Source organism: Acipenser ruthenus, chromosome 6, assembly GCF_902713425.1.
Source record: "Acipenser ruthenus chromosome 6, fAciRut3.2 maternal haplotype, whole genome shotgun sequence".
Classification (NCBI taxonomy): Eukaryota; Metazoa; Chordata; class Actinopteri; order Acipenseriformes; family Acipenseridae; genus Acipenser; species Acipenser ruthenus.
In genome coordinates, this window is record NC_081194.1 from 14,082,593 (window position 1) to 14,098,883 (window position 16,291).

At 39.1% G+C, this 16,291-nt stretch overlaps 1 protein-coding gene across 1 annotated transcript in view; it reads left to right on the plus strand.

Moving 5' to 3' along the window:
- LOC117411047 (CUB and sushi domain-containing protein 1-like) overlaps window positions 1-16,291 on the plus strand; it is a 615,018-nt gene that overhangs the window by 507,029 nt on the left and 91,698 nt on the right. Inside the window, exons 28-31 of the mRNA XM_034921683.2 lie at window positions 634-772; window positions 3,488-3,675; window positions 10,390-10,584; window positions 13,955-14,071. Coding sequence (XP_034777574.2) covers window positions 634-772; window positions 3,488-3,675; window positions 10,390-10,584; window positions 13,955-14,071 — 639 coding nt within the window. The remainder of the gene's footprint in view (window positions 1-633; window positions 773-3,487; window positions 3,676-10,389; window positions 10,585-13,954; window positions 14,072-16,291) is intronic.

A 16,291-nucleotide genomic window follows, 5' to 3' on the forward strand; every position in this document is an offset into this window, starting at 1 on the left:
GTGGCTCTCCACGGTCAGGGTTGGCCACCCCACCTCTAGTGTATCTCTGCTCTACACCATCTGGTCTCCCTCAAGTTTAGCTGAATCCATGTCTTTCAGTAGTATTTGCTTTGTAAAGCGCTTTGTGATGGTGGTCCACTATGAAAGGTGCTATATAAAAATAAAGATATTATTATTATTATTATTATTATTATTATTATTATTATTATTATTATTAGTAGTAGTAGTAGTAGTAGTCGTAGTAGTAGTCGTAGTAGTCGTAGTAATAATAATAATAATAATAATAATAATAATAATAATAATAATAATATGACTCTTATTTTGAAGCAAGCAGTATACTTAGATTGTGGTATTTTATATAGTATACTACCAGTTTAAATGGTAGCATACTGGTGCAACTATAAGAAATGAAACTCAGGGCAGGTCAGACTGTGCCTTATATTCTGAAAATGACACTATGTATTAACAAAATAGTTTTGCATTGAAGCCTCAGTAAGACGCTACAAAAATATTGAAGTATCCCCCCATGACTTCTGTACTGTACAATCCTAAAGTGTTTTTTTTTTCTCTTCAATTTCAGGTTAAGACTCTTGTTATATTTTGTATTGTTTTGCCTCTCTTATGTTGTGACAGCTACCTGTGGAGGAAATGTGACAGGCCCAGTAGGCGTGATTTTATCACCTAACTACCCACAGCCTTATCCTCCAGGAAAAGAATGTGATTGGAGAATAAAAGTGAATCCAGACTTTGTAATAGCCTTGATATTCAAAAGGTAATGCTTTAAATGCTTCAAGAGAAGGTCCTTACCTTTAACAGGTTTTAAATGTTAAGAATAACATAACTGCTTCAAATGAGTGGTTCTGGAAACCATGTGGGGCAGCATAATATATACAGAATTAAATCACTGAAGGCTCTTGTTTCAGCTGAATATGTAACTGTTGTTTATATCCATTTTATTCATGTTTAAAATGAAGAGAGAAATGTTAAACCTTCTTCCAACCTGTGACAAGGATGGTGAGTGATAGGTAAATAATTGAATGTTCCAACAGTAAAAACCTGTATTTTTTTATCTTTACAATAGAAATATTAAGTACAATAATTCACCCTTCTACCAATGGTATCAGGGTAAAAAAGGGGTACGGTCCTGAAACAGTAGACACACAACATGCAATCCATCACGAAAATACTTTCCATTCCCTCCGTGCACCAAACTGTGCTCTGGTGTTCAAGGGGTCTGTGGTGCTGGCTCTGGTTCTGGATGTGCTGTGCTGTCAGGAAGGTGCAGGTTGTGCTGGCTCTGGTGCTGCAGCTCCGCTCTCAGTCCTCTGTAATGAAAGTAAACAAGCACACAGCTCCGGCACGTTACGTCACTGCCATCGTAAGGGGCCATGCCTATGTAGCTGCACCCCCTTTGTACTGCAAAACTCCTCCCTGCAATCAGCCCAGCGTCATAGCTGATCACAATGGGTTTGTTTAGCCCCGTTGAGCAACATTCTCTCCCCAAGATGTCCGACTTCCAGTTTCACCCTAGCATTGAGTTGGGCCGTCTCTGGGAAAGTGCACTGTTCACCTTACCAACTGTCCTTCCCGGTAGACTTACCCCATCACATAACCTACCCCTCAGAGTGATGCTGAAGGAATACTCGGTCAACCCTTTTGACCGACAGAGGATTCTCCCACTAAACCCCAACCTTGTCTAATTGGCATTCCATCCCAGTTATCCGCCCTTCGTTCTTTCTTTGTTTTTTTTGGGAGGCGGAAGCATCAAATCAGCTTGCAGCGGGAACATTTGGCCAATCGTCTTACCAGAGACTGCCCCTTCAAAATGAGGCCAGTCTTGACCCAACACCACAGAATACTGCAGCTTTTGGCAACAGTCACGATTACACGACATGTCTGACTCTCCATGGTCAAATATATTTTTATGGTATAATATGCCTTGGTGTTCCCATGGATACAGGAGATGGCTACATTTCTCTGTGCCTCCCAAGACCCCCCCCCCCCCCCCCCACAGAGCAGTTTCAGTCAAGCCACACTCTGATTCCACAAAAGCGTGGGTGCACACATTATCAATACATCAATAATACAAGGTTCCAACTAACCTTTACCGTGGGACTTACCTCTTTCCGGCATCCAATGGTGAGAGGCCACGTCACATTCCATTCCAGCCGACCCCACTGATATTCATGGAACCGGCGACGATAAGTTTCTTCCTTGATATCAAGACACTGAAATATGGCTTCCTTGACGGGAGTAATCCAGTACGGCCTCGTTTGTCATTGCCCGATAGGCCATCTGTGGTTCCCCGATCAGGTTGGGGCCCAATTGAGTGGCCCACCATTCTCCTTCAGCATCATCTTCGGAACCCACGATTTTGGAAGGTCTACCACGGGCCTGTCCCAGGTTTGGCCAGGAACAGGGCGCCCATCCATACCATCAAGCCGACATACTCTTGCAACTGCTCTGGCTGCCGCTGTGCCTCTTGTTGGGTTTCCTGAGCCTTCCTTCTGTCCCCCTCGTTCCTCTTCTGATCATGGGCCTCCATGATCACAGCCAGGATGCTTGGATCCATCCTTCTGGTTCAAATCCCATGATAACACCAACTGTGACACAAATGGTGAGTGATGAGTGTATAAGTGAATGTCCTGTAATGTGCTGTATGGAAAGTGCAGGGGTTGTGCTGGCTCTGGTGCTCCAGCTCTGCTCTCAGTCCTCTGTAATGAAAGTAAACAAGCACACAGCGCTCTGGCACGTTACGTCAGGGGCCATGCCGACATAGCTGCACCTACTTTGTACTGCAGAACTCCTCAATACAATCAGCCAGGCACCACGCTCTGATCACAATGGATTTGTTTAGCTCTCTCCCCAAGATGGCTGACTTCCAGTTTCGCCCTAGCATTGAGTTGGGCCATCTTTGGGAAAGCGCACCGCTCACCTTCCCAAGCATCCTACCTGGTTTGGAGGTAGACTTACAGCTTAGATTCCTTCTCTCCCATTCACACAACCTCAATTTCCCTTTTCTTATTATCTTGAAACCATGAAACAGCTGCAACTTAAAAGAACCGCCTCCATGTCTCATAGAAAATACCATCTTTGGCTCCCATTATGCACATATTATGGGTTATTTCAGTGCTTTAATCATGTTTCAAATTATTTGTATCCATTTAGATAAACGTCTGTTTCATGCTTGACCCCAAAAAGCTCTTTGTAGCTTTGTGTTTTGTTATATGCTGTGAAAACTTTAGGGATTGTCTTCTGTGTACTTTTGACCTTCGTTCCTGGCAGTTTTTTTTGTTGGTTTCGAAAGCTTTTAGTCTTGGAAACACTTTTTCCTTTTGTCATCTATGTTCTTGGTCTGCTTGATCGGCTTTCTGCAAGCACTTTGCATCAGCTGTCTGTCTCATTGTTTTTCATAACATTCAGGAGAGATTTGTCAGCATTTCTTAAAAATATATTCCAGTCAATTATATTGTTTTTTTTCTTTCAGTTTCAACATGGAACCCAGTTATGATTTCTTACACATTTATGAAGGGGAAGATTCCAACAGCCCTCTAATTGGCAGTTTCCAAGGTTCTCAGCCCCCTGATAGGATAGAAAGCAGCGGGAATAGCCTTTTTCTGGCTTTCCGCAGTGATGCTTCTTTGGGGATGTCTGGATTTGCAATTGAATACAAAGGTAAATGGTCCAGGCACTGTAGCATATATCATTTTCAGTAACACATACACTAACATTGTTATGAAGAATCTGATTTATGTCCATATAGCTAACTCTAATTTTAGATTCCTGTTTCTGTCTTAATAGTTTTTGCAGATTTTTTTCTGGATGCATTTTATCACCACAAACTTATTCACCTGTTATTAAATAACTGTGATTTACTTACTCCAGCGGAGGCCTGCAGCTAAATGTCAGATCTGTACAGTTCAAAAATACCTTTTTTTAAGAGAATCGTGGAATGTTACCTTAAAAGTCTGTAATAAAATGTGGTAATGAATTAACCAAAACAACAAAAGGATATTAAATTGTTCCTGATTTAAAAGCCTTCAGAAATAGAAAGATTGATTTTGATAGATATGTTTGAAGTTTATAGATGGTTTGAAGCAGAAACGAAATGGATGATTACTAAATATATGTACAATAGCATGCTACCTCTAATTCTACATATTGAAAAATTGCATGTTTTCTAAGTCATCCCACTCAGGCCGCTTGCTTACTAAATATTTGGTATCCCTGCATTAGAAAAGTGCCCCATCTTCATATATGTTAAAAACATTTTTTATGAGAAATAATTTGGTGCAGTGGAGTCCAAATATTAACTATTTACTACAATTTCTGAATGACATTGTGGGATTTATGTTTTTTTTTGTTTACCACAAAGATTCATGCTGCCAAGACAGTTAAAAAAATAAACCTAAAACAACAAGGTTTATGTAAGACCATGTAAATTATATTCAAGGCTGTAATATATCAACAATTCCATAAAGCTTTGTATATACATTGGCTGCATGGGGTAGTCTTTCATAGCTGTGTCTGTCTGTCAGCCTGCCTGAGGTGGATGATGACCTGTTTCATGTTACTGTATGTGGAGAAGAACAGAATATCCAGTCATCTGACAGTTAAATATTTGGTAATATAATTATAGAAAAAAATAATTAACTGATGTGCTACTATCAAAAGAGGTTTCTTGGCACATATGGTTTTAAGTAGTAGTAAATTAAATATTACCCTATCAGTTTGCATAGTTAAAGCTGCTTGGTCCAGCTATGATGTTCAATTTTATATTAACATATAGTTCCCTTTCAATTCGAAGACGACCACCAAAACATTACTTATGGGATATGCCTCCTATTGGTAGGTATTTACTGAGCTTTTTATAACAGAGCTGCCGATAGGCCCCTTCCTGGGGTGGCATCCTCGATCCCGCCTACCGAGGGATTAATCAGTCAACCCACGGAAGCCATGTTCTCTTTTTGCTTCTCAAGACGGTAAGGTAAGACCTCTGTTTTGAAACTGAGCGTATTTCAAAAGAGCTTTTCTGAGTCAACTGCAGTTCCCCTGCATTCGTGCTGAAAGCTGGCTTGCTGCTTTCGTGGAATCAGCGGCTCTAAAATAAAGCCTCTTTTTCTCCTTTCTTCGGCAGCCTGCCTCGCTTGCATTGCATGCTGCCTTTTCTTACTGTCTGTCATATGTGAGCGACTGCATTTGCAGTATTGATTTAAAGGAGTGTGTGTGTGTGTGTCTTTTCTGGCTACACTCTTGGGGAGAACGCAGTTCCTCCACCGGGGCTAGGCCTTGCTGTAACCGCACTGTTGAGTGATTCCAGGCTAGACACCCTTGTCCAGTTGCTGGGATCGAGCCTGTGTGAAACAGCTCTCTTTCTCTCGAGTTTTCTGGAGTTCCTGCAATTTTATTGCTGGAAGCTGGCTTGCCACTTCCCTGGAATCAGAAACTCCACTTCTGTGAACTCAGCTATAAATGCTGCACAACTGCACTGTGTTTAATCTTTTTCTTTTCAACAGCCTACATTGCTTTGTGATTGTAGTCTGCTTTTCTAACCTTACAGTGCTTGCTCTTTTGTGTTTTCCTCTGGTATTGCAGCTAAAAAAAAAAGAAAAAGAGATGCGTGATCCTCCACCGGACCCCGGCTCTGCCACACCCCGCTGTGGAGTTGACTTACCTCTTGGTGTGCTTAAAAATTCAGTTCACCCGCGTTGCTGTGGTGTCTGTTCTATTTACCCTCACAGCTTTGCTGTTGTGTGCTTGTATACGTTTTTTTTTCTTTTACTACCTTGCAGTTTAAAAAAAAAAAAAAAAAAGAAGCGCGATTCCTCCACTGGGACCCAGCTCTGCTGCGCCCCGCTGTTGAGTTGCATCCGCCGGTTTGTTTCAGCCCGCCTACTCAGCGCGCTGGTAAATAAATAAATAAATAAATAAGAAAATCAGTTACCCATGTTGCCGTGTGACTGCTATTTTACCCTTACAGCTTTGCTGTTGTGTATGTGTATGTGTTTTTGTTTCTTTTACTGCCTTGCAGTTTAAAAAAAAAACAACAAAAACAATAATAATAGAAATTTACAACTCACCCGCCTGGCCATAGCTGAATTGCTGTGTGTAAGCCTACATTTTTTTCCTATGACTGCCTTTGCAGTAGCAGTCCCTACCTCCCCTCACCATTCCTTTGGACCAGCGGTAGAGGCATTGCTGCGGTGCTGTCACCGAGAATGCAAGGCATCTCAGCAGGTAGCCTCAATGCTCCCCTCCTGTACTGTGGTACGAGAGAGAATGAGACACTGGCGTCCACCGTACTTGCCAGTCTGTCCAGCTGGGCGAATATTTTATAACAGTGGACCAAAAGGACGCGTATTTCACATTCCTATTCGTCCTGCGCATCCAACTCAGGTTGGGGGGCGGTCTGGGCAGGCAGAGGAGTCAGCGGACCCTGGCCGGGTAGCTGGACATCCTTGCACATAAATGCGCAGGAGCTGAGAGCAGCCCATGAGTGGCCCAACGTTTTTGTACGCTTTCCCGCCGATACCGCTGATCCCTGCGTTCTTCGAGATGGCCCAGGAGATTCTGGCTTTCAACCAACTGGATTATGCCAACTGCTGCAGGACCAGCCCTGGGAGATCCAACTGTGGAAATGTGGACCCTCTGTCTGCCTTAGGGCTCTAAGACGCAGTTGTCAGTACACTGCAGAATGCTAGGGCCTTCTTTACAGGAGCATTGCACGCCTATAAGTGGAAGTATTTTCAAAATTGGTGCATGACCAGAGGTCATGACCCCAATTATTGCCCTATAGCAACTATTTTGCAGTTTCTGCAAGATCTGTTAGAGGCGGGTCGATCCACCTCTACGTTGAAAGTGTACCTAGCAGCCATATCTGCATGCCATATCCCCATTGACTTAGTGTCCCGGGCGCTCATATACTAGTAACCCAGTTACGTCCTCCTAAAAAGGACGTTCTCCCCGAATGGAGCATTTATATTGTACTGGAGGCTCTCACAAAGGCCCCCTTTGAGCCCATACACTTCATAGAGTTGAAGTATTTGTCTATGAAGACAGCCTTTCTCTTGGCTATCACCTCCGCAAAGCAGGTCAGTGAGCTACAGGCGCTGTCGGTGCACAGCTCCTGTATGCGTATTTGGGACAATGGCAGCAGGGTGTCACTACGTACAAACCCTGCTTTCCTCCCTATGGTGATCACAGCATTCCACATGTGAAACTGGAGTCCTTCCATCCACCTCCATTTTCTTTGAAGGAGGATAGGAGATTGAACTTCCTCAGCCCTGTGCGGGCATTAAGGTATTATGTGGATAGGACAAGAGCTCTGCGTCATTCTGACCAGCTCTTTGTTTGTCAGAGGATACGGACCCTAGGACAGCCCCTCTTAAAGCAGTGTCTGTCACACTGGATTGTGGACACAGTCTCGACTGTGTATGATCGTGCTGGCTTGCCCCCACCTGGGAGGGTAGCTGCACATTCTTGGACCCACTTCAGAGGGGCCTTGCTGTCAAATATCTGTACTGTGGCTAGTTGGGCTACGCCGCATACTTTCTCCAGGTTCTATCGCCTCAATGTGATAGATCCTTCCTTGCCTTCATTAGACACGAGGGTCCTTGAGATTGCATGCTCACACCGCTAACCTTGAGTTATGCGGTTCTGATGCATCCCTCATATGCTGCTATTCCTTCTCCCTCGCAACGGCTCTTGTATACTTTCCCATAAGTAATGTTTTGGTGGTCATCTTCGAATTGAAAGGGAATGTTAGGTTACTTACCGTAACCCTGGTTCCCTGACAAAGAAGATGACCACCAACCAGTGAGGTCGCATCGGTCGCCCTCACGGGTTTGATGCAAAAAGAGAACATGGCTTCCGTGGGTTGATGTCACCCCAGGAAGGGGCCTATCGACAGCTCTGATTTAAAGAGCTCAGTAAATACCTATCCATATAACTTATGCATTACTTATGCATATCCCATAAGTAATGTTTTGGTGGTTGTCTTCTCTTTCAGGGAACCAGGGTAACGGTAAGTAACCTAACATTCTGTTTTTTTATTTCATAAGTCAAGCCTAAACAATTTGTTGTATCATTTTTTTGGGTACATCTATAGATTTTAAGCTTCAGTCTGGTCTATATTAGGTTTAACTGTGTCAGTGCCCTGTCTGAGTTCACTGCAACTTTGGCTCGTACTCAAAGATGTTAGTCATACTCATCTTCTACTCAAACTATCATGATTGCAATGGTCAAGTCAAATTATCATTCAGAGGTATCTCAAATTAATTTATAGATATCTTCAAATATTTAAAGATATCTCTCAGTCATTTAAAGATGTCTAAAAATGATTTACAGATACCTTTAAATTGAGCTTTAAATGAGATATCTAAAATGCATTTTCAGATCATTTTCAGATATCTCTAAGTCATTTAAATCAACAAAATAACTTCCTGTGCATTAAGAGATATCTAAATAATTGTAAGTTATCTTGAAATAACTTCCTGTTCATTTCAAGAGCTCTCTAAATGAACAGGAAGTTATTTCGCGATATCACTAAATGATTTAGAGAAATCTCTAAATGAACGGGAAGATATCTGTAAATCAATTTGAGAAATCTGTATTTTATATCTGTTTAATATCTCAAAATTAAATTAAGATATATTCAAAACGGTTTATGTACAGATATCTAATATTCATTTAAAGATAACGACTGTTGATTTACAGATACAGATATTTGGGCTTGACTGGACCATCTAAATATAGCCAGTCAAGCACAGGTAGGCTGTGTGGTCCAGTGGTTAAAGAAAAGGGCTTGTAACCAGGAGAGCCCCGGTTCAAATCCCACCTCAGCCACTGACTCATTGTGTGACCCTGAGCAAGTCACTTAACCTCCTTGTGCTCCGTCTTTCGGGTGAGACGTAGTTGTAAGTGACTCTGCAGCTAATGCATAGTTCACACACCCTAGTCTCTGTAAGTCGCCTTGGATAAAGGCGTCTGCTAAATAAACAAATAATTAAAATAATAATAAATATTTCAGGATATCTTACAATTCAAAGATCTCTCTAAATGATAATTTGGCTTGCAATAGATTGCAGGTGCTCCACACTGTGACAGTCCCTCAGCCTTGGTCTGTGTTTTCATTTCAATGACATCACTCAACCTACACTTTACCTGTGTTCAGAAGGAGAGCTATGTGATGACAGCGAGGGTGCTTACGCTCTGTATTCTTCCTGGAGACTCAGGGTCTCCAGGCCTTGTCAACGATATGCGGGAGGGTTCAAATTTAACTACAATACCTCCCTGCCAACGCTATCATTGGCTGCTTCAAATTTTTATTAAAAGAGTTGGTGGAACCACTCCAGTTCATAAGATCAATAATTTTCTTTTAATGAGCACTTGAAACAACCAATGATAGCAGGGATCTCTATTAAGCCGTCCATTCAGAATTAGTTTAGAATTTTATGTAATTTCGGCATCTGCCCTGGCTGATAAACTGCCCACAGCCACCCAGGCGAAGAAAGATTTTTAACAGATACAGTGTAATACAATTAGAGAGTGAATTATCTTTGTTGCATTTAAGCGCAAAGCGCACCACAACCAAGCCACCCATTGCAATGTTTATTTATATAACTTAAATACTTTCTGACAACACTATAGCACTGGAACTAAACAAAATATCAATGCACAGTTTATTTTCATCATGGGTTAAATATAGAGGTTACAGTAAGTGGCGGGGAACGTAGTGCCAAAATAATTTATCATAGCAATATTAATTGATCATTGATCAACAGCATAATGTTTGTATTTTTCTTATTTAGAAATATGAATGACAATTTGACTCTGAAGAAAACGTTTTCTTATAAAAAGTTTACTTTTCGTTTTGTAGAAAATATTTTTTACACATTCAAACAATATGAACACTGCTGTGTTACTTTCCATTAGCCTTTCATTTGCTACAACAGGGCGCACTAAAGTCTTTTTTGCCATCAGCCCGGGTGGCTGTCGGCAGTTGACGAAATGACATAAAATTCAAAGCTAATACGGCATCTGCCCGCTACAGCTGGGCACTTCACCAACTGCCTGGGCATTACTGCAATGGTCCATAACATATATATATATATATATATATAATTCAATATGTTAACGTAACATTATTCAGCAGATTTCATTCGACTATGAAGCAAAATGTATTAATTCTATGGGGTGATGCCGTTCCTATTCACACCTATTTAACAAGGATAATATCAGTTCATATCTGTTTACTAAAGTTGTACATATTATTGCCTGCTGTGCATTCTATTTCAAAGATCATTGTGGATGACAAGAACTATGTCATCAATAAAGATAATTGGACCAGTAAGATAATGATTAAGTTAACAAAATGCTTTTTTATGACAGAGAAACCACGGGAAGCTTGCTTTGACCCTGGAAATATAATGAATGGTTCCCGCATAGGAACTGATTTTAAACTGGGTTCTACTGTGACCTACCACTGCGACTCCGGCTACAAGACTGTCAGCCCAGCCACCATTACATGCATTATCGGAGATGATGGGAAACCTGTGTGGGACAGAGGACTCCCGTTTTGCAATGGTAAAGTACTGCTTATATGTCATTTTTTATTAATACTAAAATATGACTAATAATTGAAACGAAGTAGGGTAATATAATCACATTAGGTTAACCCTGACAATGGAAGAGTTTTGGATCATATCTTGAGAATGTATTTATTTGTTTATATATATATATATATATATATATATATATATATATATATATATATATATATATATATATATTATTATTGCTGTAGCAAGTGAAATGTAATGATATCCCAAGATGGAATATATGAGTGATTTCATTTAAATAATGATGGTGCATTATATTATAAAATATGTCTGCTTAAACAATTAGCTTATTATTAATTTGCATAATTCAAGCCTAGGCAATCAGAGTTTACATAATCAAAAATGATGACTAATGGCAGTGTTCCAGTTTACCTATGGTAGAAAGTCAGACAATAAGAACCAGTCAGGATTTATGGAGGAGAGACATTAAAGCTGGGGCCAAAAGGTTGTCACACTTTTATAAGTCTGACATGGCACTAAAGTGGGATGAAAGGTATATGTAAAATAAAACATGGTATTGTTTGCCCATGGGTTCTGGGACTTAAAGTGGGGAATGTATTCAGTGTTTTGTTCAATAGGAGAGACAGAGTTGGAAAGACAAAGACAGGCATGATAGGCTTCTGGTTTATCTTACTGAAAATAATGTGCCTTTTAATGTCCATGCAGCACTTCAGAACTGCCTAATTTGGGCTTGACTGGACCATCTAAATATAGCCAGTCAAGCACAGGTAGTCGTAATCATCAACCCCAATCTAGTACGCCGTGGGGAAAAATAGAAAAAAAATGGCTCACTATTGTTAGCTTAAGTAACAAAATAATTGTTTTTGACTTGATCTTGTCTACTGATCATTCTCGTTGGTAACCATGACAACTTTTCTCACTTTTTTATTTTAAGGGACTGTTTCTCTCAGTTATGTTGGAACATAACTTCATACCCACGGCGATAAACAGCATAAGAAAGAACAATATATAACTTCAGTATTCAGAGCTGTTCATACATGCAGTAATTCTATGAGAAGGCTTGTGTCTGCCAACAAGACAAATGAAAAACTATAGCTCACTTCATGGAAAATAAAATAGGAAATAGCTGTTCAAAAAGAACATGAGGCTGAAGTCCAGACTATAAAGTGAGCAGTTTCAGGCCTGACAAGGATAAGGCCAAACAATATTAAAAAACAATATTTATCTAAAGAATCTCCCAGAAAAGCATTTGCAATAAATATTTAAACGATGAGTAGAATGCAGCCAGAATTTTTATTTTTTTGTATTTTAAGGCACCATGTAATTTAGCATTTAATGATATTCTTGGATAAAACAATGGTAATGTGGACTACAGTATACAGTATGCATTGTAGCTATAATTCTGGCATCTCATGTATTTTATGATCCACAACATGCATTTTCTTTGGCAAGTAGTTTTGAGTTGGCTATGTATTTTATTAGCCATGTGGCTTTATATCTTGCTAGATGACTGATGCATTCTAAAGTTCTTCTTTTGGCTCTTAAACAATACTGATTAGAAAAGGGTGAGATCTCTTTAACTAATAAAAGATATTTCTGTCCTTGCCCAAACAGGTTCTTTTATTGGTTTCCATAGTAACTAAAACACTGCCTCAGTGCTGCTGAAAGGTGCTTCCAACATGCCTGTAAATGAAAAAAAAGAATGGTTAGCTGGCGCCTCTCTGAGGAAAGCCTCACAAATGATGAGAACAATCAGCATTACAGAACAGAATGTCTTGCAATATGCAATGAAAAGGAGGGGTTTGGGGGAGGGGGAGTCTACTTTTGAAAATCACAACAGTAAGGAAATCCCGTTATCTGTCTGAAGTTGGTAACAGGGATGCTTCCAGAGACTTGCTAGCATTGATTAGATAAAGAGGACAGGTGGCACACATCTGTTGTCATCATGGTTTATGAATGAACATTGGGAGTTGAATACAGAAATAAATCTGCTGTGGTGTAGAGGGGAGGTAAAGCTAAACAAATATATAGACTTGGGGTACAGCCCCAATTGTGCAGATAAGTACAGGTTCAAATTATTTATATTCATAAATATATCATATTCACTTACTTGTTCACTTTTTTTCATTGATCCATTCATTCATTTTTTAAGGAGATTTATGACTTCAGCAGGCAAAGTTATCAGCCGTTTGCTAGGAACTGGAAATAAAAATAAATACTAAATAATGCAGAGATGATTCATAAATAGGCTTATTGATGACATTATGAGTAACAGTACACACTACCTTATTTCAGACTTTTAAATGAATGTGGTCAAATAAGTGACCAACATTTTCAAACATGGAAAAATAACTGCTGTTTGTGTTTAATGTTTTTGAGAAAATGTGTGAGGCAAAAATCAAAGGATACTTTATTGGACGATGATAGGTATTACAAAGTTAAACAGAATATATATATATATATATATATAAGCCTTGTCAGTAAAAAAAAAAAAAAATCAATTGCAGATTATGATTATGAAAATCCTAGTGTACTTACTATGTCATTCTTTTTGGGGGGAAATCTTTAACCAAGGATTTGTGCTTCATAAAGGAGGGCGTCCTAATCTAAATAAAGAGGGAAAGGTAATATGATCAAAGGTTTTGGACTGGTTTGATGTGCAGACCCAGATCTGACAGGGTTGCTTCTTTGCTCTGGGCTTGCACATTCTGTAAGGTATTGCAGGCAGATGAAGGTGTACACCCATGGGAAAGACTGCCAAAGGGCTTTGGATATACTGATGATTTGCCAAGAATTAGAATTACAGAGCATTGTACCAATTGTATCTGATAAGAATATGAAAGAAAATACAAAAAATGAAGAGTTCTATGTATTATTCTTCTCCTTTTAACCCCTGGTATAATATCTATGGTATGGTTTAAAATGACAAACTAATGTGTCTACTTTTGGTTTAGATTAAATCTGTATGTCACGTTCAGCTTCAGGCTTCACATCTTGGTGACTTTATAACATTCAACAGTTTAAAGCACCCTCAAACATGTCCTCTCTCTAAGTTCAGCTGAGTGTAACCATAAACCTGTCCTCCTGTACTTTGCCCCCAGTGTATTTGTAAAATATCACATTTCAACTAAGAGCAGTGATCACATGAATCACATTTGGCTAAGTCTGAATTTTGAAAACGATCTGCCTGATTGGGTGAGATGATCTGAGAAGTTTATATAAGAGTCATCAAAATAATATTCCTTGACACAAGTACATCTTCACCTAATCGGTTAAAAGCACATAATGATACTTTATGTGGGGGTTTATTACTGTGATGCACAAACAAATACATTTGAATATAGCTTAACTTTTATTTGTGTTTTTATTTACAGCTCCCTGTGGAGGCCAGTATGCTGGGTCAGGAGGAGTCGTTTTATCTCCTAGTTATCCACATAATTACACAGCTGGTCAGACATGTATATACTCAATTACTGTATCCAAAGAATTTGGTAAGTGAGTTATTTTTAGAATGATCTTAAATATGTAAATGCCGCCTTAGTTGATTATTTGTCAAAATGTTGTTATAAAGCAGACACTGTAAAGCCTGTGGTAACTACACCAACCAAGCATAAAAAGACTTTAAAAATGTTGTTTATGGATATCAAGAATTTATATTGAGTTTAAATGTGTGCATTTTAAAAGAAACATTGCACTTCATAAAATCTAAATACTGTACAATAACATTTTAAATGTTATTATCAAACCTTCAGAAATACGTAGTTGCCACAGCTTTGCTTTTTCCATAAACTGTAAATAGGATTTTTTTTTCAGACTTCTGAAAATTGTTACGTAATGTATAGTTCTAATTTGGACTACAAGTAAACTTAATTGGCACAGGTAAAGATGGATTAACTGCTCTTCTGACCTCACATCCTCTTAAAAATGACTTGAGGGAGGGAGGGATTTTATTGTAGCTTTAATTGTCTGAAATGTTTGTTTATGTCTCACCAGTGATATTATGCACACTCCAGTGGGTTTGCATTTTCCCAGTCAGTATTAATCACTATGTGATTTCAGCCCAGCGGGAAATGAAGCACATCGTATCAGAATCAATGTCAAGATTACTCTTGAATCACTATTGTTTTCTCATACTGTTGCAGGACTGAAAAGTTTCTAGTTCATAAACCAATACAGAGACCAAAATGTACAGGGATTGAACTAACACCAGCCTTAACACAAACAATCAGCTGTAGGGCCTCAGTGAGCACTCAAATAGACTGATTCTAGAGAGATACCTGACCATCTCTCATTATTTTAGTACCTCGAATTCCTTGAGGGTGGATACCTGTAATCAAATCTATTCTCCAGAAAGCCCCACAAGGTCATCACTTTTGAAACTGCTCCTAGTGAAAGATCACCTTAGTATCTGCTGTACTTGTCAGTTGTCAATCAATCAGATGGTGGCCATTGTGACTGAATTCCAGTCAAAATTCTCAGTCCACTAATAAATTCCTCAACAAAAGTTTGTTACACATTGTTAATAACTTGGTTATATGTGCTGAACACCGGCCCCTTGATTGGAATGATTCTCTGCATAATAAATAATTCAATGTGGAAGGTCACAGACATCTGATGACTGTATAAGACACAAAGCAAACCCTTAGCCTGCAAACATTCAGAGCTGTAACGAAAATGCTTTCAAATGATATGAAATTAAGCTATTTCTGTTTCAAAGCCAGATGACCTTTGTCAGTTTGCCTTAACTGTATGCATTTATTTTGTTTTCTTATGTGTACTGTATGTATATGTGTACTGGTTTGTAAGCAGCGATGTAAATTATGTTAAATTACAAACCAGCTGCTTCGATGTTCCAGTAACCTTTATTACATAACACTGTATATGTTCCCACTATGCTGCATAGTCTTGTGCAATATAGAAATATGGGCCATATTTTTAAAGTTTGATCTATTCAACCCTTTGATGCATAACATATTGAAAATAGCTGAAGAAAAATGGTTTTGGATTCATACTAAAAAATTCCATTGCTTTATGTGGGGAAGACATGGCATCCTCACTGAGGTCGTCGTACATTTCCATGTGTCCCCATATAATGACTAGAAGTTGTTTGTCTGTCCCTATATGAGGTCGCAATGCATGGAAGGGTTAATTTCCTATTTTTGGGGAATCTGTTCAATCAGGAAATTAATATTCTGTTAACAATTGTAATAAGCATTTCATGTTTATTGTATAATTCTTAAATATACAGCCTTTAGATGTTTTGCCTTTTCTAGAATAGAATAGAATATATGAGAAAAGGTTGCCAGATGATTACAGTATCTTATCCTCTACAAGTGACATCATAGCTAGGAACTGGTAAAGCCTCAAGTGGGTTATGCGGCTCTGATGTAATCTGCTACTCCTTCCCTGTCATAATCTATCTTGTTTATACTATTATTTCTTCCATTTAGAATCGTATTGTTTTGTCTTGTATTTCAAGCTTATTGGGAGAGAGAATTGTGATTCGTTTCTGTTGATCAATTAAATATTGTGGCTTCAGATTGTAGTTCCCCCTATTTGTGACAGGTGCACATACCTTTTCTCTCACCAAAATATTTCTCTGCTGGGATATGCCCAACAACAAACAATACACAATAAAAAAGCTAGCATTTTACCAGGTTGCTTATAAATAATGGAGGGTTTGATTGGAAGTGGAGTATCCCAAAATTCTC